Raw genomic sequence first — 26,593 nt, 5'->3', positions numbered from 1 at the left:
CCCATTATTTGTCCAATCTGATGCGATAATGACCCAATCCAATCCATCATAATCCAAAAAAACTGATAAACCCAATCTAAGACCGAACCATTAACCCGAATTGACATCCCTATAAAGCGTTCGTCTATCTAAACACAAAGTAAAAGATTCGTAAGCGGTGACGCAGGCCTCTCTAACACCAACAACTCAAACAAATGATTGACCAATTCATTCCAAGCCCACTCTAGTAGTAGGATATTACACTATCTAATAAATGTTTGATTCTACACCTTTACTCTCTTTTTTGTACTTTTATTTATTAACTATTCTCCATACATTTTGGTCCTTCACACGATCTTTTGAGTTTTGCTTCTCAATGAGAAGAGTTCTCAAGGAAAAAAAAAAAAAGGTCACTCTCTCTTTCTCTCTTAAAAATGTGCTTCGTTTTACGATTATTCCGCGTATTTTATCTGACTAATTTGGGATATTAATGGTGTGTTTATTGCCAATCAATCTCTATCTTCTGTCACCAATTTTACGGTCAACTTAGTAAGACTTTAAGCTGTTAATCATTTACCAAATTTTTAAAAAATTTGTACTTGTTAATTTGATTGTAATTATGCTCATTTTTGATATGATTTTAATTTTAATCCCTATTTTTATTGGGTTTTTGGGGGGTTTGGATTATGAGAAAGTCGAAAGGAATAATGTTCTGTAGAAATTAATCTAATATGTTTGTTTAACAAGTTAATTACTATTGTGGGATTCTTAATTGTGCTAAAATATATAAGGGTTTGATTTCGAATTGACTAAATGATAATTCTATAATTGTTTTTAGCAGGATGATTTTATGTTGTTTTTAGCTCGAATTGTTGAAGAATTTTTTAGTTGAGTTGTAAAAGCAAGCTGAATTTATATTGGGGTTTGGTTTTGTGGCAGGTGTTTTAGTGGAATAAATGCGTTCTATATTTCATCATTGATTTATTTGAGGTTGATGCAAAAGTAAGCAGGAATTTATACTGATTGATTTGAGGGTAAAAAGGCGATTAGCGATGGCTTTCAAGCCATTGGATTGGTATTGCCAACCGGTGGCGAATGGTGTCTGGGGAACAGCAGTGCAAAATGCACTGGGAGCTTATACACCTTGTGGTACAAACAGTCTTGTGATTTGCGTGTCGCATTTAGTTATGATGGGGCTTTGTCTATATCGAATATGGGTAATCCAGAATAATGTGAAAGCTCAGAAGTTTTGTTTGAGGTCCAAGTTTTACAATTACTTCCTGGCTTTGTTGGCTGGTTACTCTGCTGCTGAGCCTTTGTTTAGGTTAATTATGGGCGTTTCGGTGCTTAATTTGGATGGGCAGGCTGGTCTTGCGCCGTATGAAGTATGTCCTTCTATTTGATGCTTAAAGTTTGTTATTCAGCTGATGCATGTAACATACAGAGTGATTTTTATTGAACTGCAATGGGGTTCTTATCTTATGTGCTGTGTCATTGAATTTTAACATTTTTTGCTTTCTTTGTTTCCTAGTTTATACTTCTGTGTGTTCTTTTATTAGTCATCCATTTTATACTAAAAATAAAATAAAAAAAAGAGTCGCACGCAGAGCTTTATTCTTTGTTTGTTCTATTTTCACAACGAACCAAGATGACCAAAAATATCTAAGATTTGATACTCAGTATCTCATATCTTAATAGGAACAGTTAATGAGAAAAAAAGAAATTGTTGACATAATTAAAATATAGAAAAGTCAAGCCTTGTATACTGAGATGCATCACGAAAAATAGCTTTTTCAGTCTCTGTATTCTCTGTATGTCATCAGTATCGTTATTAGAGACAAAACTCTTTATGTGAGATAAAAGTAGATATCTTTGACTCTCAGTTGGAAGATGTACTTCATGATCTCTCTTGAATGTCTGTGTCAAGTGTATATGTGCATAACTTTCCTTCGTTACCTCATAATTAAAGATCAGTCCTCCCTTTCTGTATTTTTCTTCTTCGAGGTCTTCCTTTGTACAATTTTCTTTATTTAAAAAGAAGACAGGGAATCTCTACTAAAACCTTAAGTCTTTGTAGAAAATGGATTTAAAAGATCAAATCTTATTTTTAATCTCTTTGATTAAATATGTATAAGCTGGTCAGAATATTGTTTACTTTTATGTTTAGGGTATCATATTTTCTTTCTCATTGCTGCCAAAAAGTTGCCTAAAACCTCTATTTATGGTTTCTGTACTGCTGAGAGTTAAAGGTCTGTATATATCTCGGACACTAGCAACAGCTGATATGATAACATCAATGAGTCTCTTTGTCACTGTGATATTTATAGTCATTGTTACTGTGATATATGCAAGCGTAAAATTCTGCTGTCTGCAGCTTTTAGGGTCAGTTCTCTTCATATTGTCTAAAATTTTAGAACATGAGTTCAGCATCTTTTCCCTTTTCTTTAGAGGTGTTCATGACCTATATACAAAATTTTCCCATTGATTTAGGACTTGCAATATTTCCCTACTTGCATTATTCAAGTTCAACACTTCCATTTTGCAGAATCAGTAACACATATTTCCTTCTTCTACTTCAGGTGATCTCATTGATCATTGAAGCTCTGGCTTGGCTCTCAGTGTTAGTCATGACTGGCATAGAAATTAAAGTGTATGTTCGGGAATTCCGATGGTTTGTCAGATTTGGTGTCATGTATGCTTTGGTTGGAGATGCTGTGATGCTCAATCTCATGCTTACTTTGAAGGAGCACTATGATAGGTTGGTTCTTACATCTTTAGTGCTTCTTTGACTAACTCTGACATCTTCAGTTCTTCTTTGACTAACTCTGACATCTTCAGTGCTTCTTTGACTAACTCTTACATCTGATTGAAATGCTTTCTTCTTATGTGCTTGTACGTTATTCAAACCATCATTCAATTGTTAAAAATTTCTTAAAAAACATATTTATGACAACTGACAAAGTCACACTCTATTTCCTTTTCCCTTTTGCCTTTTTTAAGCAATTCTACAATTCTTTGATGATAAGCCGTTATATTTTTACTCAAGAATGTAGGTATCAGCATAACAAATAATACTGATTGGAAATGTTGTCTTAAAGGATATGTACGAATCTTGTTTTAATTAGTTTTCTAGCCTATTCGAAATTCCTGATTATGCTATTACCCCTTCCCCCTCCACCTACAAGCAAAAGTAAAGTAAGTGAAATGATAAAAATGAGTAAAATACAAGAAATAGAAAATAATGGATTGTATAGTAAATGCAAATTTCATACTTTTAGTTTCCAGTGGGCTGTGGCACATTTGTGGTGGCTGATTTCTTCATCTTCTTCTCTTGTGCACCTCTTTTTTGTGTTGCTTTGTTCATCCTCTTGTTTACTTTGTATACATCTGTTCATCATCTCTAATGATTGTTTCTGCTCTGCAGCTCCTGTTGCATGCTTTCCCTAAATAAAGAAAATTTGTGGTTGACTTCAAGCTTGCATGTATAACAAGAAGTTAATAAATTTTTTTTTTCAAAAAATATTTTATCTTGTTGTCTAATTTACTGGATGATTTCTTGTATCTGTATATTTTTCTGTGAAGGAAGCTTGTTCCTCAAAATTATTTGAATTTTAGCACCGTCACTAGTTTTATCATTTGTGACTGGGGTTGTCTTGTTGCAGATCGGTGCTGTATCTCTACATCAGTGAGGTTGTCGTCCAGGTTAGTTGTCTTTTACTTTGTTCATTTTAATTTACTTTATCATGTAATTAGGCTTTGAAAAATGCTTCATTCCTTTGAATAGAGTTGTAAGTTGACCAATCCTCTTAAGAGTTATTTTAAGCAATAAGGCCGCTTTTTATAGAGTTGTATATAATCCCTCTCTTAAGTAGAATGTTTTTTGTTTTCCTGATGTGCTTATTTAATGGCTCCAACTACTTGTAATTGATCCCTATCTAAATTGTTGTATCTTGTATTCTGCTGTTTGAATAAAGATCGTTCGTTTAGAAAATATCTTTAATTTAATTGATAGAAGCAGTATCTATACCTCATATAAAAATAGCTTTTATTGCTGAATATAATCAATGAATATTCAACCTTATAAGTTTTCTTAGTTCATGTTGCAAACTACGTATCATTGAAAGCTCATGCAACTCAGTTCTGATAAAAGTGGTATTTTTATGCTTGTCTTATCTGTGACTAATGTGCTCTCTATTCTTAAAGATGTATTTAGAGTTGCTCATTTTCTTTGGTTTAGGGCCTGTTTGGAGTACTTTTGTTTGTCTACGTTCCTAGTTTGGATCCTTACCCGGGGTATACTCCCATAAGGCATGAACAAATTGATGACAGTGAGTACGAGGAACTTCCTGGTGGAGAACTAATCTGTCCGGAGAGGCATGTTAACATATTCTCTAGTATGTTTTTTTTCCTCTCTTACCTTTGGGAGCTGATCTTCCATCCTTGTTAATTTTATGTTTGATGATTCCCTGAATTCTAAAATGTTTGAATCACTTCTAGTTAATGATTAGACATCATAATTACATTTTCCTTTTCAAGATAGTAATTAAAGAGACATCATAATCGCATTTTCCTTGTCATATGCGTAAAAGCAATTTCAATTGGAAACTTTTAAACATGTTTAAGATGGCTAATTAGATGATTTTATAAACTTTTGTGATTGAAGGAAGGACTGGTTGCTTGCTTATGTTATCCTAACAAGATATACATCAGAACATGTAGTCTCAATTTCTGAAGTGTTCTGTTCTTTAACAAGTTGCCTTATTATTTTGTCTACCTTGATGATAGAAATTTTATTTTCGTGGATGAATCCCCTCATGGAGCTTGGTTATAAAAGACCATTAACAGAGAAGGACGTATGGAAGCTAGACACATGGGATCAAACTGAAACATTGATAAGCAAGTATGTACAATTTCTTACATATATCTCTTATTTTTATAGTGTATGAATGGTTTCCCTGGGTTTTTGTCTGATATTCTAGGTTCCAGAGTTGCTGGGTTGTGGAATCTCGAAAACCAAAACCTTGGCTTTTAAGACCGTTAAATCGTAGTCTTGGTGGAAGGTATGTTGGTGAATATCTTTCATCTGTAAACCTATGCTAATTGGTGGTGGTTTGTTTGTTTGTTTGTTTTTTTTTTTTTTTTTGACTTTTCAAGCTTTTGTTTTTGTCTTATTGCCTTGTGCAAAAACATTTTGCTCCCTATTTTCTCAAATTGTCCAATTTATTCCAAAAAATTAGATTTTATATTTTCATTTCAGTGAACCATTTTGACTTTAACATGTTTGGGCTACTTTTGTATATCCTCAAGATTTGATTATGAATATTTGTTTTGCTGTAATATATCTTATATGTATACTTTTTTAATTACTGACCCATTCATTTTTGTCTGTAGGTTTTGGTGGGGAGGATTCTGGAAGGTACTTTTGTCTTCAAAATATGCAAGATCATTTATAGAATATATATATTGCTATGAAAAAATTACAATATCTGATATTAAACTCACATTACCTGTAAAAACTCACATTATCTAGAAACAAAAATCTGACATTACCGGAAGCTATTTTGAGCTATTTCTACTCTATTTATATATTTAACATTTGATTAGTTGGCTTGTATAATAATGCAACACATAAAAATATAATATACTTATACTTCCTCCTTTTCATTTTAGTAGACACATTTCTTTTAACACATTTGCCTATGCATGATTTCAGAAATAACGTTTTTTAATTATCAATAAGAAAAAAAATTATATTCGGTTTATTTTTAGAGAATATACATTGTGATGAATCTAACAAGTCCCTACATGACTATGTTTGTCCTTGAATATAAATTGCAAAAGGGAATCAAAGTAACTTAATAGTGCCTATTGCGTGTAGTGAAAATGTGTCAACTAAAAAGAAATGGAACACACACAATGTGTATTGTTGTAGGTACTCATTTACTATTCATTTGTTCAATATTAGAAAAAATGAATTTTACCATAATTGTGATTTTTATCAACAACAACAACTAAGCCTTAGCCCAAAAATACTTTGGGGTCAGCTAACATGGATCGTCATAAGGAACAATACGATATAAAGAAAGGAACATAAAAAGATAATCATTTGAAAGAATTTGAAAAAGGTGAGTAAAGTAAACAAAAGAAAGAGCATCCAAGGAAAATTAAGGGAGTTTTAAAAGAGAACAAAGAATAAAATTCAAGAAAGTTTTAAAGGAGTGGTTAAATTGTTGGAGTAAAAATCATAAAGTTTTGAGAAAACTTTAGCGAAGGAAATCAATACAGTTCCTACAATGCTTAAAAAAAAAATAAGACAGTTCATAAAACATTAGTGGGATAAAATTATAAAACTAAATACGAAGATAAATTTAAAAAGTATATATATAATAATGACACGTCATTGATGTTAATTGATTATATAAAATTCAGGTATATATAACCAATTTGTGATTTGTATATAAGGAAAAAAAAATATATCATGTGGGTTTTTGTTAAATTTGTTTCAATGTGTATATAAATAGGTAACCATGGTTTATAGATTGTATAAGATACTCATGGAGATATTCTAATTCAAAATTATACATAAATTGATTTATGTATCGTATACAAGTTAATTTTTATCAAGATTTATTTAGTTGATATGAGTTTTCCATTGGTATAAATGTGTGTTAGCCTATACCATAAGAGGGTTAATATATGTAATGGTCTAAAAACTATTAAAATAAGGGCTCTTGAACAGTTTGTTCCATTAGCTGTTATCAACTTTATCATGCATGTAATGCCCAAATATTTCTGACTTGCAGATTGGTAATGATCTTTCGCAATTTGTTGGTCCACTTTTGCTCAACAGCCTACTAACGGTCAGTTCTCCCATTCCATCATATGACCAACAAGAAAAGTGGAATAGTTGCATAATGTTGAATTTAGAATTAAGGGCTTGTTTTTATTTTGTACTCGTATTATTTTAACTTATTTTAGATAAAGTTTGAACAAAATTAGTTTGGATAAGTTGAGATAGTATAAGTTTTAGACAAAATAAGGGGTCCCCCCCCCTCTCGCACACACACACAATTTCAAACAATATACTTTGTCATGGTGAAGATTCAGCTTCCCTGGTGGTTTGACTTGGGTCTTCAAGGTCCCTACTTTATAATTTGACCAGTGACCGCCCTTGGCTTTTGCTCATTATAAAGTTTGGCCTAGGCATGTTCTTCATGTAGCATTAAAAATGTGTTAATGTAGAACTAGTATGGAAGAAGGTGGCAATAGGCAACAGGGGTGGTTACGCTGATGTTATGTGGTGATATGAGCTGATTATTGGTGGAAACTCTATGAAGAAATAGATAATTGGATTAGGGTTTATTGTTGGTTTCTTCAATTTGGTAAAACAAATTTCATCTCTACTTTCTTTTTCCCTTCTGTAAACCATATAAATTATTGAAATTAGGAAGATTAAGGATATAAGTTATATCACACATGATTATAATTTTTAATATATTTTTTTTCTTAGAAGGCTAGTTTATTCATGTGAATGATCTCTGTGTAATCTAGTTATAAGAGGGTTTTGAGCTTTATATTATGTATATTGCTTTATATCGTTTTCACAATTTCCCATAATTTTCCTTGTAATTGCTTATTTTTTCTTGTGATTCCATCTAATAGGTACTTTAGGTTCACAACTTATTTTGTTGGGAAAAGTGGTAGTAGGGTCATGCTTTTGTATAGTTTTGCAGGAATTTAGGATAATGATGGTTTTAAATAAGCTTTAACTTAGTGGCTATAATCTGTAATAAACCCACTTATTGGCTCACATAGTCATACTCAGTAGCACACGTGTAAATGTGCATTCACCAGCGTGCATCCGTACAAATATCGCAGGTACGAAAGATAAATTTGTGGAAGTTCATCATCAACATTGCACCTAGCTGTGTATTTTTTTTATAATCTTTTGTTCAATAAGATTTCTAATCATTTGTATCAGCTGAATACAGTTCTTTTGTGATGTGTAAATTTTGCAGTCAATGCAAGAAGGAGATCCAGCTTGGATAGGTTACATTTATGCCTTTTCAATCTTTGTGGGAGTGGTATTACCTCTATTTATCCATTGGGTCATTAAAATTTCGTTATGAATTCAGTGATCAATTTCATTTTGTATTTTGCTCTTTTGTAGTTGACTTCTAATATTGCTGCAATGCTGCATAAATAGGATTTTAAAATTTCCACTCAAATTGTGCTGTCATGTTTGTGAGTGCATAAAACCAGAGATGATAAATCCACTGAACCATGAATGATTGTTACAAAAACAACTTCATATATATTAACAAACATAGGAACCACTAGACTTATTTCAGTTGGATAATTAATTATGAAGCACGAGTATGCCTATTGGATCTTGTGTTAGGTATGGTTGTGGGGTGGGAGTCGTGAGACAAGGTGATTTCGATACATAACACGGTTTTTGGAGTGTCTTTATTTTATTTTTAATTTTATTTATATGGGTTCATGCGTTTTTATTGGACACGTGCCGTTTATTATGTAACCTCGTATTAGTCTTTCAATTTTTTTCCCCCTTTTCCCCCAATTTCCCTACTGTATTTGTTCTTTTGTTTCCTAATCCACCACCATCTCCAACTAAATATTAGACACAGTGATTACTTTGAAATCCCGGGCTCCATCTAAGCTAGAGTTGACTTCTTGCATAACTTGCTAGTAGGTTTTAATGATAAATTTGAATTTTGTTGCCAAAGTTTTGATGCCAACCAAACCCCATGTGGGTGTAGATGTTTGTTCTTTGGATTTGGGTTTTGTGGGATTAAGGATTCGAGGTTGGTGATTATGAAAAGGGCACTGGGTATGCATTTGCGAGACCGATTTAAAAAATTCATTGCAGAAAAAGATGAGTGGAGAAAGAAAGAAAAAAAAAAAAACAGGAGTAGCTGAAATGAGAACATGTGCAAGGGAGCTCTTTATTCTTATTATTATTGTTTTTTCTGTATAAAACTTTACACTAGTACTCCATCATTTTTATGTATTGCCTTACTGCTTACAAATATTAATGTTTTAATTCGTCTTTTCATCTTATTTGAGTTTTAATAGAAAATTTATAAAAAAAATCTTATCTTTAAATATGATCTATATCATTTAGTAGGTAATTTGTCATCTCTGTGTCTTCGATGTTTTTGGCGCCAATTCTTGTACCCAAATTGTGCTAGATCCTGCTCTCATAGAAACCATCTTATGTTAAAAAATAAAGAAAAATAACTCAAAATAAAAAATATAGTATCACACTAGAGTGCTAGACCTAGAAATCTTATAACAAAGACACGAGAAAATAGACACGATGTTCGAATATATGTCCATGTGTAAAATGTTATTGAGTGATGGCTTCTTTCCAGATGATCTTTCAACGCATAGTTCTAAAATCCTTTGTCTGAGGATATCTGCGCATATATGTGCTCTTCACAGTTCTTTTTGGTGATTACAAATTAGTTCAGAATGAAACTTTTTCTCTTATAGGAGTTGTATCAAATTATAACAAGCTAGTAAACTGGACATGCTCTCCTTTTATGATTGGATAAATACTTTGCCTTTGCCAATATGTGGTATACATTCACTGAGTAAGCTAAATAATGAAAAAGTTGTCAATGATTCCTGGTGGATAATAACCATCCAGGGTCTGTCTGGACTTTCACTTTGGAATGTGTGTTTTTGCTCAAGCTATTTCAAGATGTTGAATATTCTCATCTAGTATTCTATATTTCTAGTAACTGATAACAAATCTTCTGAAATTAGCAAAAGTGAAGGGCTGGGAGGAAAAATTTTGATTTTTCCACAAGAAGCGATAAATTTCTGGAAAAAAAGGGAAAATGGGAGAAAGTGGCAATTGTTAGCTGCAATACTATATAAATTATCTTACATTGACAGCAAAAACAAAATGGTTGTCTGTCACTTATATCTCCTTGTTGCATGTTGGTGTGTTTTATAGTTTAAGGTTACTTCACAAGGAAAGCTAGTGATGACGTGTTTCCTGTACAGCAACCTATTCAGTTCAATCATGAATAACTAATATGATGTCCCATAATTCATCCAGGAGTAGGATAAAAATTTGGATGAATGTAAACTATCTAGTACGATAAATAACTACACGATCGGATGAAGGTCTTCTTGGGAGTATTCGGTTTTAAAGTCCCATAACTTAACCTGATTAACCATTGTCCCAAGTGTACCATGCTACGAAGTACAGTTTACTTTCTGTTTTTATCTCTAAATAATTCCCCCTGTTTATTCTTAACACTAAAAAGTAGCTATTTTTCCATTGTTTTCCTTAAGGAAGTTGCATAAGTTTCATTTCACATGATAATCTTAAATATTATCATATTATTTCATTGAATGATCCTGACATTTTTGCATTTTTGTTTAATGTACAATCCAGGTGTTAGGGGTGTTATGTGAAGCACAATATTTTCAAAATGTTATGCGTGTTGGGTACCGGCTCCGATCAACGTTGGTAAATTTATTTTGGCTTTCCTTGTATCTTTGTCCAACACCTATATATCTTAAGAAAAGAAGTTCAATCACTTCCATATCATTTTTATATTGAAGGAATAGCTTAGTTGTGGTATGTGGCTTATTGTGCTTGGAATAGTTGTTGGTAATTTAAGATTATTTTCTACATTACCTTTATATATATGATTTTTATTTTTTTCATAGTTGAATTTCATTATTGACATGTGATATGTTGTCTTCCCATTATTCATATCTATCTTTGTGTTTGTCCTGCAGGTAGCTGCAGTATTTCGCAAATCCTTAAGGCTAACTCACGAGAGTCGCAAAAAAATTGCAACTGGGAAAATAACCAATATGATGACTACTGATGCTGAATCTCTCCAGGCATGTATTATTAATCTAGTATATTAAATTGATCATTGTTGAAAAATCCAAATTGCTGTTGAGTGTATGAAGCAGCATTTAAAATCTTGTTTTAAGAGATTACATCTTATCTGTTGTTGGCTAGCACAGTTTCAGTAGCTGCTACTTGCTAGCGAATAAATATCATGATATTAGCTGCAAGTAATTTATATGTTTTGATGTTGATCAATCTTTTGTTGAATTGGCACATATAATTTAAACATTGAAGGAACCAATATATGTGTAAGTATTCAAGACATGAAAAATATGATTGACCTTAATGCTAAGATTTGAGTGTATTCATCTATCCTATGTTACTGAGACATGGAATTCTGTCTAAGTGTCTGACTTTGGCTTTTGTATGAAAAGAATTCCATCATTTGGGTCTAAAATGAAGTTTCAAGTGTCCATATCTATATCAGAGTAGCAAGGATATAATTCGGGTACTTCAGGTGGAATGAGGAGTTTGAATACCAATGGCCGTCTTATCCTAGAATCTGTGTCGTCAATGATATTCTTGTTGAGGAATGCATTCATAAAATGTGGCAACTCTGTCATGACCTATTGAAGCAGACCTTCACCATGTATATAAACCTAACCTAGAGAAAATTTCTTGATAATATCCCTTTTAAATCTCTTGAAAAGGAATTATAGTTTGGTTGTTCATTTCTTGAGAGAATTATCTAGAACCTAATTAGTATACTGTATATTAGTTTCTTGCCTGCTCCTTTAATCTGGCTAATTGGCCTTTGCCCTGTGATGTCTCTGTTTTCCAAGTAGATTGGGAAACTGGTATATGCAATAGTTGCTAGAGTGCTGGATCTCTGTGACGTAGACCAAATTTTAATGTTTGTTTGAAGGCCCTTTGTGTTAAATTTAAATGTGTATTGCATCTCATGTGTTGTTCTTATTACTGCAGCAAGTTTGCCAGTCCCTTCATACAGTGTGGTCTGCTCCATTTCGTATTGTTATTGCTATGGTTCTTCTTTACAAGGAGCTAGGAGTGGCTTCAATTGTTGGTGCTTTGATGCTAGTTCTTTTGTTCCCCATACAGGTAATAAGAAAACAAATGCCATTTTACTCTTTGTTAAATTGCAAATGTAATCTTAAAGGAAAGAAAACATTGTTGGGTGTTCCTGTGTTTGCTTATTTATTTTTCACTATTAGTATTGTTGTGTCATGACCACAGTAATTACTACAAGTGGAGAGTGAAGACTACAGTATGAGATTCCTCATTAACTTGCATATCAAGCACCATCCATTTTGTTTATTTAAATTTGTATATGATCTCTCTCTCTCTCTCTCTCTCTGTCTTAGGGTACCCCTATTAGGATTTGATGTAACACATCAAATTTGTTTCTCTAAGTACCATTCTCACTTTAGGGGCTCATGACCTAGGTCAGTTGGCTGGTTGAACCTGAGAAATTACACACTGTTGAAAGTTTACTGGATTACTAGGGCGTCTAATTTTTCTGTTGCAAATTAATTACTATCCTCCGTAAGAGAAGGTTTGCTCAAGTGGGGTCCTGCCAACTATTTGCAACTGTGGCTGATCTGAATTTCAATAATTTACTATTAATTGAGATTTGGAGATCAAAGAGTTGTATTTTGCCTGGTTTGTGGACTTATATGGATTTCATGTTGATGAATATTGACATGATTACAATGTTCTTTCCATATGGACTACAAAAAGTTTATTTATCAGATAACAAGGAGTAGGGAGGATGTAGTATATAATGTATGAAAAGTGTAGGCATTTTTGGAAAGTCTTAAAACTGTCTATAATAAGTAGAAATCGTTCAAATGCATTAGGTCGTTTCTTGGCTCTGGACTTTGACGCAACAGTCCCTAAGAAACAAGTACTTTCTCCGTGTCTAAAAGTTCTTAACACTTTCAGTGATTCCATATTTGTCAAACCCTTTTTACTGCTTTGCCCCTCTTACACCCACTCACCTTTTTACTCACTCTCTTACTTTATCCACCTTTCTTGCACCCATTTACCTTTTTAACACACTCTCTCGTAGTATATCCACTTTTATCTTACACCCACTCACCTTTACACGCACTATCTCTTACTTAATCCTCTTTTTTCATACACCCAATCATCTTTTTGCACTCTCTCTTACTTTATCCACCTTTTTCTTACACCCACTCACCACTTCAGCACTGTGCTAATAATACATGTGAACTTCAGAAATGGGGGTGGTATGAAGTTTTTATTTTCTGTCATATAAGAAGAATTGTTGTGGGAGGGATTGACTACCCTGTTGGTGAGGTGCAGGTTTGTGAGTTTGGAAATGTATGTTCATTCAGTTAAAGCTTGTTTCACTCCTTTGGAAATTATTTATCTATCACTTATTCAAACTTAAAATGACTTATTACATTTTTATGCTAGACATATATCATCAGCAAGATGCAGAAGTTGACCAAAGAAGGCTTACAGCGCACTGACAAGAGAATCGGCCTTATGAATGAAATATTGGCTGCTATGGATACTGTAAAGTATGTAAATCTTGTAACATTGGCTTATGCCTTGGATTTTTGTAAGACAAATGAGAATTTATATTAAGTCCTGCTAATTTTGACCAGGTGCTATGCATGGGAGACTAGTTTCCAAGGAAAGGTCCAAACCCTACGAGCGGATGAGCTATCATGGTTTCGCAAAGCGCAGCTACTAGCAGCGGTATGAGAACCTTGTTTGGGAGAAAATGAGGAATTCCGAATTCTGTGATTTCAGAATTGAAAAATTTTCAAATCCTTGCATATTGTTCCTGGTCAAAGGATTTAATTTATTATTTATTATTTAATTTAAATTTAACTTTCAAAAGGGTGCTGTCCTAGTTCTGATGGTGTAACTTCTTGGTGGCTATGGATGATGGTACTTATGTCAACAATCGGGTGTACTGATTTATGTAGAGAGCAATCTGCTAAGATTTCCATTAATTAGTGTCTATTCTAATGTATTACTTGCATAACTGATATTATGAACTGAAACGGTACCAGCCTGTTCCAATAGCACTATAAACAAATAAGATTTCGCCCTGTTTTTTTTTTTTTTTTGGTGGAGTATCCACCATAAAGTGCTTGAGTTAGAGAAAATAGAGGTAAATTAAGGAAGAGAGAGGAATAGAAGGTCTAGAGGAAGTCTACTAAAAATGATAGCATGAGCATATGTGTCATGGGTCGATTGTGGCTGAGAGGATAATTTTGGACTCTTTTGAAAGGAGGCTTAGTGATGATTTCTTCTTACAAATGATTTGGTGAGCTTATGGATTTGGACCCTTATCCTGTAGAGAATGGAAGTGATGACTTAACCAGTTAACTAACCTGCAAGTAGTAGTAAGTCCCAGTGACTCTATATCAATGCTGCTTTCTTAAGTATAACTTAATGGATTGGGAAGTTTATTTTTTATATTTTTTTATTTTCTTTGGGGAATCTCCTGTGTTAGCTATGCAGCCATGTGCAACAAGTGTATCAGTCCTAGAGTTACTTTTGGCTATATAGATTAGATGCAGGTCACCACATGGCTACATGGGTCTTGCCACAACACTGATGTATGTATGGATGATTGAATATTAATATAAATTTTTAAATCATATTCATTCATTGTAATATCGATTCCTGAATTCTGATGGTTTTTGCTAATGAATTTTGTTGTGTCTGGTCACTTTGGTAAATTTACTGCTGTCTTGTGTGGTCTATATTATCTGTATATGAATTTGGAACACTTCATTATGATGTTTTAGTAGTTTCTTTAGTGGATAATTGTTAGCTATTGTTGATTTAATGTAGCTAGTTTGAATTTGAATCATGTGTCTACTTTATTTGTGATCTTATTGCACATGGTTTATTGTCTCCTTGCCCATTGTTGGATGTGTTCACATTCCTGAGCTTGTCCAATATGTGGCCTGTTGATGTCTTTTCCTTTCTTGCATTTTCAGTTAAACAGTTTTATACTGAATAGTATACCTGTTATGGTAACTGTGGTCTCCTTTGGGATGTTCTCACTGCTTGGAGGGGAGTTGACACCAGCGAGGGCATTTACATCTCTTTCATTATTTGCAGTGCTACGGTTTCCTCTGTTTATGCTCCCAAACATCATAACACAGGTAATCTGGCAAATCTTCTAGCTATTTCATACATGGCTTCGTGGACTGATTCTGTCAAGTTGTATGATAGAAATATTTCTGAATGGTTTTATATTTCAATCTATTATATAGATCTTTCAATATGGCCCTATCCCCAGTGATGTTGTAGTATTGCCATATTCCTTATAGCAATATTCTCTGTAGTGAATGTTGTCCCCTTAAGGGTGTGCTCTCACTGCCTTCCTCACCCTGCAGGATTCCTTAAAAGTGTAATTTATCTATTGATGTTTGTGAGTAGCTGTGCAATGTCAATGAAAATATAGGGTGTCAATTGTCCTTTCCTGATCTACCAAGATTTGAATACATAAAATAGCTTCCTCTTTATATGCTCAATTTGCTCTCTAATCTGATTTATATGTTGCTGCTCAGCTATTTTGAAATATTAGTTTGATCATGTATTCCTGGTCCTTTTTTTTTTTTTTTTTTTTTTTTTTTTTTTGTGGTGACAGGTTGTAAATGCAAATGTATCCCTAAAACGCTTGGAAGAATTATTGCTTGCTGAGGAGAGGGTCCTTCTGCCAAATCCGCCTCTTGATCCAGCATTGCCGGCTGTCTCGATTAAAAATGGAAATTTCTCTTGGGATTTAAAGGTTTACTCACGTATCCTTGCTAAAAATATATACTACATTCATTTTGTACAAGTCACTGCAGATACTTACTACCTCCGTTACAGGTTATGTGCAACGATTATACATTTTTCCTCTCTGCTTTATGTCAAATCGTTGCACATAACCTGTTACGGAGGTAGTAGTTTAAGAAAACTTTGAAAAAAAAAATGAAAGTATGTAAAAAAGTGGTTGGGTGTAAGATAAAGTAAGAGAGAGAGAGAGAGAGCAATAGTGTAAAAAGGTGGGTAGGTGTAATGTATATACTCCCTGTTTCTAATACTTGATATTACATGTAGTTATAGGAAGAACTATGGATACTGGGTAGTACATGGAAATGAATAAATTAATGTGCAAGTGGAGCTGATGGGTGTACTTAATTGTTTCTAGGAGAGATTAACAATTTAGGATTAGTGCAAGTAGATATAGTGAAAGAAACAATAATATGATACTTATTCCATGCCAAAATTTGCAAGTATTTAAAAAATGGATAAAAGAGGCAAGTGTACTTTAGATTCCTTTTATTCTCCAATTTGCTGTTGTCTTGTTAGAGGTCGTGAGCTGATGGTATGGTGTACGATTTTAGATTGTCTCATCTCTTTGGATCTCTTTCATTTATTATAGTCTTGGTTTAGGGGTTTGATGGGGCCTATAGTAGTGGGGACAATGCAATATGTTTAAATATTGACAAGAAATGAGGTTAATCTCACATCATATTTTGAGAACAAATGCTTAATAAAGGTAATAAATAATCAATAAACTTGCAGTTGTAGATCTTACCATAATTATGTTAACGATAGCTTTCAGTGATAATGTGTGTAATTAGATTTTAACTAATTAGTTAAAAAGTTTTAATATCTCAAAAATGCTATCATCAATTCTTCTACGACTCTACATTGAATTTCGTTTTGTTTTGGTGTGTTTAAGGTTCTTATGCTTGATAATTACCATCTATTACTTACATATATTCTAACAGTCCTGTGAACATATTTGGGCTCTGGTGGGTCACATTTCTAATGATATCAAATGTTTGAATTTATTTATTTATTTATTTTTTTCAGGCAGAGAAGCCCACACTAGCCAATATAAATTTGGATATACCTGTTGGAAGCTTAGTAGCAATAGTAGGTGGTACTGGAGAAGGAAAGACATCATTAATATCTGCAATGCTTGGGGAGGTTCCTGCTTTGTCTTCTGATACAAGTGCTGTCATCAGAGGGACAGTTGCTTATGTGCCACAAGTTTCTTGGATATTTAATGCAACTGTGAGTTGTTTAATTATGTTATCTTTTGTCTTATTGGCAGTAGAGATACTATTCAGAAGCTGGGCTTGTTTTCAATTACTAAAGTGGACTGGTCGTCTTTACTTTATCAGTTAAAATATAATTTATGAAGAATTTCTGTCACTCCTAAATATGGGCTCTTGTAGGTACGCGATAACATTCTATTTGGATCAGTATTTGAACCTGCAAAATATGAGACATCACTCAATGTTACAGCCTTGAAGCAAGACCTGGAATTGCTTCCAGTAAGTTTATGTTCATCACTTGATCAATGCTTCTGGATATTTTTTATATTTCATTTTGTCCATGCAGTTTGTATTAATTCGTTGTTTCATTTATTATTATTATTATTATTATTATTATTATATATATATATATATATATATATATATATATATATATATATATTGACATATATATATATATAGGGGAGGGATCCGGTGAGAATATGTCCATATGTGAGAATTCATACTTATATGAGAACTGATTTAAAATTTAGAACATGTGAGTAAAATTTTAGAACATGCGAGCTAAAATTTAGAACATGTGACTTAAATTAAAATTTTGAACATATGAGTAATAATTTAGAACATTTATGTGAGTAATATGTTTAGAACATCTAATTTAAGAATTAGAACAATCAATCAATCAATCAATCAATCAATCAAAGCCTTAATCCCAAAAGTGGGGTCGGCTAACATGAACCAAATTTGATTATTCCGTGTAGTCATCAACATAAATCTTTCTCCTCCATCCCTTACGATCCAAAACTTCATCCTCACGTAAATCCATGCACTTCATATCCTTCCTCACTCCTTCCAACCAAGTCATCTTTGGTCTCCCTCTTCCTCGTTTAATCCCTCCATGGTCCCACCCTTCCACTCTTCGCACCGGTGCACCCTCGGGTCTCCGTCTTACATGTCCAAACCAACGCAGACGATTTTCCCTTAATTTATCTACAATGCCCGCCACACCTACTTTCTTGCGAATAACCTCATTTCTGATTCTATCTCTTAAAGTGTTTCCACACATCCACCTTAACATGCGCATTTCCGTAACCTCCATCTTTTTAATATGCTCTTTCTTAGAAGCCCAACATTCTGTACCATAGAGCAACACTGGTCTTATGGCAGTCCTGTAGAATTTTCCCTTCAACTTTAAGGGAATGCTGCGGTCGCATAACACTCCCGTGGCCGCTCTCCATTTAAGCCACCCTGACTTAATCCTGTGGGTCACGTCTTGATCAATGTCACCATTCTTCTGGATGATCGACCCTAGGTACTTAAAACATTCACTCATGGTCAAATCCTTTCCATCCAAACTCACCACTTCATTGCTTGTCCCCCTCTGAGTGCCAAAACGACATACCAAATATTCAGTCTTACTCCGACTTAGCTTAAACCCTCTAGATTCCAACCTTTGCCTCCATTGCTCCAACTTGACATTAACCCCATCCTTAGTCTCATCCACCAAAACGATATCATCTGCGAACAGCATACACCATGGAACCTCATCTTGAATTGGTCTAGTTAATTCATCTAGAACCGTTGCAAAAAGAAAAGGGCTTAATGCAGACCCTTGATGCAATCCGATTGTAATAGGGAAATCTTTTGTCAACCCTCCGCATGTCCTCACATTTGTTGACACATCCCGATACATATCCTTAACTAGGTCTACATACCTTCGTGGGATACCTTTCTTCAACATTGCCCACCAAAGTATCTCTCTTGGCACCTTGTCATATGCCTTCTCTAAATCAATAAAGACCATATGAAGATCTTTCTTCTTTACCCTATAAAACTCCATCATTTGTCTTATCAAATGGATTGCCTCCATAGTAGATCTCCCAGGCATAAAACCAAATTGGTTATCTGAAATGCTTGTGCATGCCCTCAACCTTTGTTCAATCACCCTTTCCCACAACTTCATAGTATGGCTCATAAGCTTAATTCCTCGATAGTTAGAACAATCTTGAGCGTCTCCTTTGTTTTTATAAACCGGGACCAAGGTGCTCTTCCTCCAATCTTGTGGGATCCTTGTAGCCGTCCATATCTTGTTGAAAAGGTTTGTTAACCAATCAATACCAATCTTACCCAAACACCTCCACACCTCTATCGGTACCCCATCAGGGCCAACCGCCTTCTTAGGTTTCATCTTCCTCAGTGCAATCTCCACCTCTACTCTCCTAATCCTTCGCACATACTCCATGTTGATTTCTTCATCACTCATAGAGGTATCTCCTATCACAACTCCATTACTTCCATTAAATAATTCATCGAAGTACCCCTTCCACCTGTCCTTGATGCCCTCCTCTTGCACTAGGACCATTTGGTTCTTATCTTTGACACACTTCACCATGCCAATATCCTTCCTTGCCTCTTGTCTTCTCTTTGCCATCTTATAAATGATCCTTTCTCCCTCCTTGGAATCAAGCTTTTCATAAACCTCCTGATATGCCTTTTCTTTTGCTTGGCGAACAGCTGCCTTTGCCTTACTCTTAGCCTCCTTATACGCTGCAAAGGTTTCATCACTCCTACATTTTCCTAAGGCTTGATAGCATTCCCTTTTTTGCTTAATTACTGCTTTCACCTCTTCATTCCACCACGAAGTATCTCTCTGTACCGAAGTTCTTCCCCTTACTTCCCCTAAGACCTCTTTGGCCACTCTTAGGAAACAGTTCTTCATTCGTAACCAAGTCATGTCCGGATCCACCTCTCCATCCCAATCCGCTTCTTCAATTACCTTTTCTGTAAAAACCTTAGCTTTTGCATCCCTTAGGGTCCACCATCTTATCCTTGGTTCTTCTTGTCTAACTTTTTTCTTCGCCTTCTCTTTCAGACGAATAGTCATTACCAATAGCCGGTGTTGGGTGACCACACTCTCCCCTGGGATAACCTTACAGTTTATGCAACTTTGTCTATCTATGCTCCTTGTGAGCAGGAAGTCTATTTGAGTTGCATTTGCTCCATTCCGAAAAGTTATCAAGTGTGAATCCCTCTTCTTAAACCAAGTATTAGCCAAAATTAAATCATATGATTGGGCAAAATCCATAATAGCTTCACCACCGGCGTCCCTCTGCCCATACCCAAAGCCTCCATGGACACTCTCATAGCCATCTCGGCTCGCCCCAACGTGCCCATTTAGATCCCCTCCAATATATAACTTCTCTGAGTGGTGGACACCCTGCACCACCTCGTCTAGGTCCTCCCAAAATTGTCGTTTCTCTTCTGCATCTAAACCCACTTGGGGAGCATAAGCACTGATAACATTCACAATCTCCTTGCCACATAGCAACTTCAGCCTTATCAACCTATCGTTCTTCCGATAGACCTCGATCACCTCTTTTGCCAACCTCTCATCGAGAACCACACCAACTCCGTTCCTAGCTCCACCATTCCTTGTTCTGTGGCTCGTTTCTTGCCCAACATACCATACCTTATACCCCAAAACCAAGCCTCGAGCTCCTTCTCCTGTCCATCTTGTCTCTTGGAGGCACATGATGTTCACGCGTCGTCTTTTCATTACTTCTACCAATTCTGCTGATTTTCCCGTAAGAGACCCCACATTCCAAGAACCAATCCGCAAACTAAATTCTTTTCTCCCACGCTCCCTCCTGATCCCAACTCCAAGCCCTTGATTATTTGACACCACAATTGGGCAATATGGCGCGTCGCTTCTGGGCGACGACCTAGCAACCCTTACATACTTATCACTGCACCCGGGTCTGGGAAGTGCAGCGCGTCGCTCAGTAGGGAACGCCCCAATGGCACGCCCTTGCTCATTTGACACCACACTCGGGCAATGTGGCGCGTCGCTTCTGGGCGACGACCTAGCAACCCTTGCATACTTATCACTACACCCGGGTCTAGGAAGTGCAGCGCGTCGCTGAGTAGGGAACGCCCCCACGAAAATATCTGTTTGGCTCATGTCATGGGATGTGACGAAGTTTTATACTGGCTGTCACTGGCCTACCGTAACCCTCCTCCTTTATCCAGGCTTGGGACTGGCAGCGGGAAACCCACTGGCGGAGTTAAGAATTAGAACAAGTGATTAAAAATTTATAAAATTTACTTTATGAAATTTTAAACATATGAGTAAAATTTAGACATCTGATTTAAGATTATGAACATGTGAATAAAAATTTAGAACAAATTGATATAGAATATAGAAAGTGTGAGTAAAGAATTTAGAACATACGAGTAAAAAAATAGAACATACGCTTTAAAATCTGGAAGATATAATTGAAAATCTTAAAACACACGTTTTAAAATTTAGAACATATAAGTTAAAATTTTGGAACAAGTTATTTAAAATTTATGACATCAAACTTAATTATTTATGGTTTAGAACATGTGAGTACTAAATTAGAATATTTGATTTAATTTAGAACACTTAAAGAAAAGTTTAGAACATCATATTTAAAATTTAGAACATACGAGTAAAAATTTAGAACATAAAGAGTGTTCTCACATAAGAAAAATTCTCACATAAGAAAATTTCTCACGAGAGCCTTCCCCTATATATATATATATATATATATATATATGTATACATATATTTAGAACATCTATGTGAGTAATATGTTTAAAACATTTGATTTAAGAATTAGAACAAGTGATTAAAAATTTATAAAATCTGCTTTATAAAATTTTAAACATATGAGTAAAATTTTTAACATCTGATTTAAGATTATGAACATGTAAATAAAAATTTAGAACAAACTGATATAGAATAAAGAAAGTGTGAGTAAAAAATTGGAAAAATTGAAAAGAATAATCCCACCTTTCGCCCATCTGCTCAAAATAATCCTACCTTTTCGAATTCCAGAAATAATCCCACCTTGTAACCCCATCTTCCCAAAATGAACCTTTTTCATTTAATGACCGGTTGTTTGAATTGGTAACCTGTTTTAAAAGGTAATTTGACACATGTCACCTTTTAATTGGGTTTTTAAAAAATTAAAGAATTATTTTAAAAATTAAAGAATTAAAAAAAAAAAAAAACCCTCTTCTTCTTCCTTCCCCTACCACTCTACCAGAGCTCCTCTCCCTCGCCGGACCCGCCACCGCCGACCAGCCAGACCCAGTTGTCCGCGAGAACGACCAGACCTAGCCGGCCAGCCGCCCTCCTTGATTCCCTCCCACCAAATTCACCAATCACCACCAAATCATTTCTCCTGTACGGTCCCTCCACGCCAACCACCACTGAACCCACACCCTCCAAATCGCCACCAATCACAACCCCTCTTAACTCCCGGGATTCGCCAGCCACACCAACAACCCCACAGCACCACCTTCAAATCATTTGCTGCCGCATTAATCAACCACCGCACCACCTCCAAATTCGCCCAACATACCCCATAATAACCACCAGTCCACCACTGCACTAACTCCGCAATTACCCCAACCCAGCCACCGTGATGTCGCAGCCCCATAAATCGCAGCCACAAGCTCCAATTCAACCCATAACGCAGCCACAAGCTCCAATTCAGCGATTGAGGTGGGGTTTCGGGTTGTATTTGCGGTGGTTAGGCAGGGTTGAGATGGTTTTCGGGGAGAGAGAGAAAGGGGGAAGGAGGGTTTCGCCGGTATTGGTGGGGCAGGGGTGCCGACGGCTAGGGTTAAGCTGGATTGGCGGTGCCAATGGTGGGGTGGGGCTGGGTTATGGTGTTAGGGGATTTTTTCTTTTTTCTTTTTTTTTTCTTCTGCCTTTGTTTATTATTTGAACAAAAAAAAAAAAAAAAAATTGTTGGAACGGTTGTATGTAAAAAGGTTCATTTTGGGAAGATGGGGTTACAAGGTGGGATTATTTCTGGAATTCGAAAAGGTGAGATTATTTTGAGCAGATGGGCGAAAGGTGAGATTATTCTTTTCAATTTTTCCCAAAAAATTTAGAACATATGAGTTAAAAAATAGAACATGCGCTTTAAAATCTGGAACATATAATTAAAAATCTTAGAACACACATTTTAAAATTTAGAACATATAAGTTAAAATTTTGGAACAAGTTATTTAAAATTTATGATATTAAACTTAACTAATTTATGGTTTAGAACATGTGAGTATTTAGAACACCTAAGGACATTTGATTTAATTTAGAACACCTAAGGAAAAGTTTAGAACATCATATTTAAAATTTAGAACATATGAGTAAAACTTTTGAACATAAAGAGTGTTCTCACATAAGAAAAATTCTCACATAAGAAAAATTCTCACGAGAGCCTCCCCCTATATGTATGTATGTATGTATATATATTTTGTGATTTATACATGTAATTTTTTTGGTTCTTGATCAGGGTGGTGATCTTACTGAGATTGGCGAAAGAGGAGTGAATATTAGCGGTGGCCAGAAGCAAAGGGTATCAATGGCTCGGGCTGTGTATTCCAAATCAGATGTTTATATCTTTGATGATCCTTTGAGTGCTCTTGATGCACATGTGGGTCGCCAGGTAATTATTGGGTGCCTACTTGTTTCTATTTTTTGGGTTCCATTTTTTCTTGGAGGTTTGTTGTGCTTTTATTAATCTATTAGTTAAGACTCAAGACACTCTTTGATATTTGTTAATATATGACAAGTTTTTTGGACTAGCTTACTAAACTTTGATTGCTAATATTCATTTGTTGACTGGGCATTTAAGCAAAACCTAAATATCCAGTATTTTCGTAATAAACTTGTGTATAATATATAATTATCCCTGCTTTTCTCGTCAGTCTTCTATTACTGCAGCTGCATTTAACGAAGAACTTTGGAATTTACTGGCTTCTGTTCATGTAAATATATACAGATTTGTTATTTTGTCCTGTCACCAGCATGAGTTGACACAGCAAATCATTGTTGGTGATGTGCGAGCATTCATAATTCTTCTATACTTATTTTAAATTGTAACAAATCTGAGGCGCAATTCAGTCAAAACACTACACAAAATTGAGAGAAGGCAAGATCTATAAAGAAAGACGGGCTCTTCGATTAATAATGAAAGATAAAAAGGGTTAACAATCAGTGAGCTGTTCAAGAGGCATACAATCTTTCCCCCTACAAAACCAGATTACACTTCTGCATTTTGAACTTATTCCCTCCCTCTCTTATTTATTACACCAATCCCTAGGATGCTACTCCTGCTCTTACTTTCTGCTGCCTTCCTCTGTCTTGTCAGTTTCCTTGTCACCCATATTTCCCTTCTCACTACCTGGTTGCTGTCTTGGCGACTTGCGTATGTATGTTGACTGGTGGCCTGCTATGTTTTATTACTTATATAAATAGCTTAGAGTATCTGAAACACATTTTTATGATTCACTTGAGTAGGGGTTTTTTTTTTAAACTTATATCTTTAATGATTCACATTTTCCCTTTTATCACTTGTTAGATTAGGATTTGCTTTCGTCTCCTAGTTGGTTTTAGGGTATTTTTTTTTTCCTTATTTGAGTTAAGATTTGTTTTCAATTTCTAGTTAGATTGCAATTAGTTTCCAATCCTACTTGGGTTAGGATTTGTATTCCTAGTATGGTTAAAGTTTGACCTGGTCAATTTTAGATTCTTACTTTTTATTATGATTAATGTTTTTTGTATTAATTTAGTTTCTTTGTTTGCAAGCCAAATTAAAGGCATGTATATCGTTTGATAAAATTGGTATTTGTTTTGGAATTATTTTGAGCGTATGCTTGTAGGTTTGTTTAACCTAAAAGTCCTAAATAACACTTGTTGCATTTTGTGTTAATCTTTCTGATTGCAATTAGGAAATCGACCTTATAATTTGCAAGATTATATTTTTTCCTACATTTTCTTCACCATACAACACTAGGCCATGTACAAAATTCAATAAAATCGTTTTTAAGATTTTCAAGTTTACTTTTCTGGAATTTCCATGAGTTATTTCTCATTAGCTTGTTTCAGGTTTAATTTGGGTTGCTTTATCTATTCAACTTGCTCAGGAAAACAGTATATTAAATTCAGAGAGGAACTAAGAAGTAGAATTTTGTGTGACTTTTTTTTTTTCTTTGTCTAGGATATTTTACAAAATTTCCCTTATTCTTTCTTTCTTTCTCCTTTTTGGACTTTTTCTAGAGATAACGTGCAAACTGGTATACTTCGTTGGCTGTAGTACTTATATTCTTACTCATCTGCTCAGTTTAACATGGCTTTAAGTAATAAAGGGTGATATCTTTGTTTAAGCATTATGTATGGGCTTTTTTGGGATTAAAGTCACTCTAGGAAGTAGCATTATTAGTCCTGCGACTCCTGCCTGAAATTGATGAGATTAATAGGCAAAAAACATTCAAGACTTCTATAACTGAAGTTCACCCTTCGCCTCCACCAATTTAAATCATAGCGAATATATCCCTGCTCCTCTTACAAGCCATTATATATAAGCTATAACATCCCATCCTCTACAATAGCCACACCTCCAACTCCAAGGCACTAACCCATTGATAATGAACACAATTTTAAACACTAATGCTGATCTCTAGTGTCTGCCTGACTGATATTTTCTTTTCTTGTTAGATATAGAATATCGTCCTGAATTATCTCTATAGTCACTATTTGTTTTTGAGAAGAATGCCTGTCACTTTAATCAATTCTCTCAACCTGGAGCTATTTGTGGGAGAGAGGGTATCACAGTGCTGAAAGTTTTTTAGATAAATGATGAAGAAAGCAGGAGGTGCCAGGCCTAGTAGGTTTATGCTCGTGGGGAAGTGGGCGAGGTAGGTTTTTTCTAAGAATGGGGCATTAGGAAAGATGTGTTTCCTTGTAGAATTATAGTAGAGTTGCTGTTTTCTGTAATCTCATAAACTAGTAATGACTACCTTTTCGTAGTAGATGATCGGTGCTTCATCTGTTGAGTTATGGTTTGATTATTTTGTAATTTTTCAAAAAAATTATTATGATCTGTAGGTTTTCGAGAAGTGTATCAAGGAGGAGCTTAGTGGAAGAACTAGGGTACTCGTCACAAACCAGCTGCATTTTTTGTCACAAGTTGACAGAATCATCTTGGTTCATGATGGTCTAATTAAAGAAGAAGGTACTTATGAGGAATTGTCTGAGAATGGAGTAATGTTCCAAAAATTGATGGAAAATGCTGGAAAAATGGAAGAATACTCAGAAGAGAAGCTCGATGTTGAGAGCAGTGATAAAAAGGCTCCAAAAGTTGTAGCAAATGGAAATTTAAATGACAAAACAAGTGTTACAACTGATCCACAAAAACCTAAAGAATCAAAATCTGTTCTGATCAAGCAGGAAGAGCGAGAAACAGGTGTTGTGAGTTTGGATGTATTAATAAGGTATTTGACTTTTATAGCTTTATATTCTTGACGCAATTGCTTAATGTCTTTTCTGGCTTAACACAGTTGCTTACCAGTTATCTTATCTATTATGTCTGAACCATGATTTTCATAATTAGTGCTTATTAGCCAAAAAAGTGGTATCATGTCATCCATCTAATCAGTTGTTTTCTTTTTCTTAAATTATAATTGTTGTATTGTGAATACTCCTAATTGGCCAACGCTCCAATAACCACAAAAAATTCTCCCCTCCTTTTTTGGATGTTGTTGTGAATGAGGTTGGGGAGCAAGTCCATTATGCATACTAGTGTAGGTTTACCCTTTCACATTCCTCTGCTTTGCAAATGAACATGCAGGTTTTTAATATGTGCAGGAGGGCAGGTAGTCTGTCTGT

General features: G+C 34.9%; 1 protein-coding gene across 3 annotated transcripts in view; it reads left to right on the top strand.

Moving 5' to 3' along the window:
• Nucleotides 1-238: 238 nt before the first annotated feature.
• The window catches only part of LOC145636012 (ABC transporter C family member 2-like), a 40,957-nt gene continuing 14,602 nt past the window's right edge, over nt 239-26,593 (top strand). The window contains exons 1-21 of one of the 3 annotated variants that reach the window (XM_081687449.1): nt 239-388; nt 919-1,364; nt 2,559-2,737; nt 3,642-3,681; nt 4,217-4,373; nt 4,765-4,879; nt 4,959-5,039; nt 5,371-5,395; nt 6,783-6,839; nt 7,998-8,063; nt 10,412-10,486; nt 10,762-10,869; nt 11,807-11,941; nt 13,283-13,389; nt 13,477-13,570; nt 14,830-14,997; nt 15,486-15,626; nt 16,703-16,906; nt 17,071-17,169; nt 23,220-23,372; nt 25,814-26,199. In XM_081687449.1, coding sequence (XP_081543575.1) covers nt 1,032-1,364; nt 2,559-2,737; nt 3,642-3,681; nt 4,217-4,373; nt 4,765-4,879; nt 4,959-5,039; nt 5,371-5,395; nt 6,783-6,839; nt 7,998-8,063; nt 10,412-10,486; nt 10,762-10,869; nt 11,807-11,941; nt 13,283-13,389; nt 13,477-13,570; nt 14,830-14,997; nt 15,486-15,626; nt 16,703-16,906; nt 17,071-17,169; nt 23,220-23,372; nt 25,814-26,199 — 2,723 coding nt within the window. In that variant the 5' untranslated portion in view covers nt 239-388; nt 919-1,031. The other 2 variants (XM_081687450.1, XM_081687451.1) reach the window with 2 other exon arrangements.

The sequence above is a fragment of the Chenopodium album genome, chromosome 6, assembly GCF_948465745.1.
Source record: "Chenopodium album chromosome 6, dcCheAlbu1.1, whole genome shotgun sequence".
Classification (NCBI taxonomy): domain Eukaryota; kingdom Viridiplantae; phylum Streptophyta; class Magnoliopsida; order Caryophyllales; family Amaranthaceae; genus Chenopodium; species Chenopodium album.
This window is presented reverse-complemented; position numbering and strand designations above follow the sequence as displayed.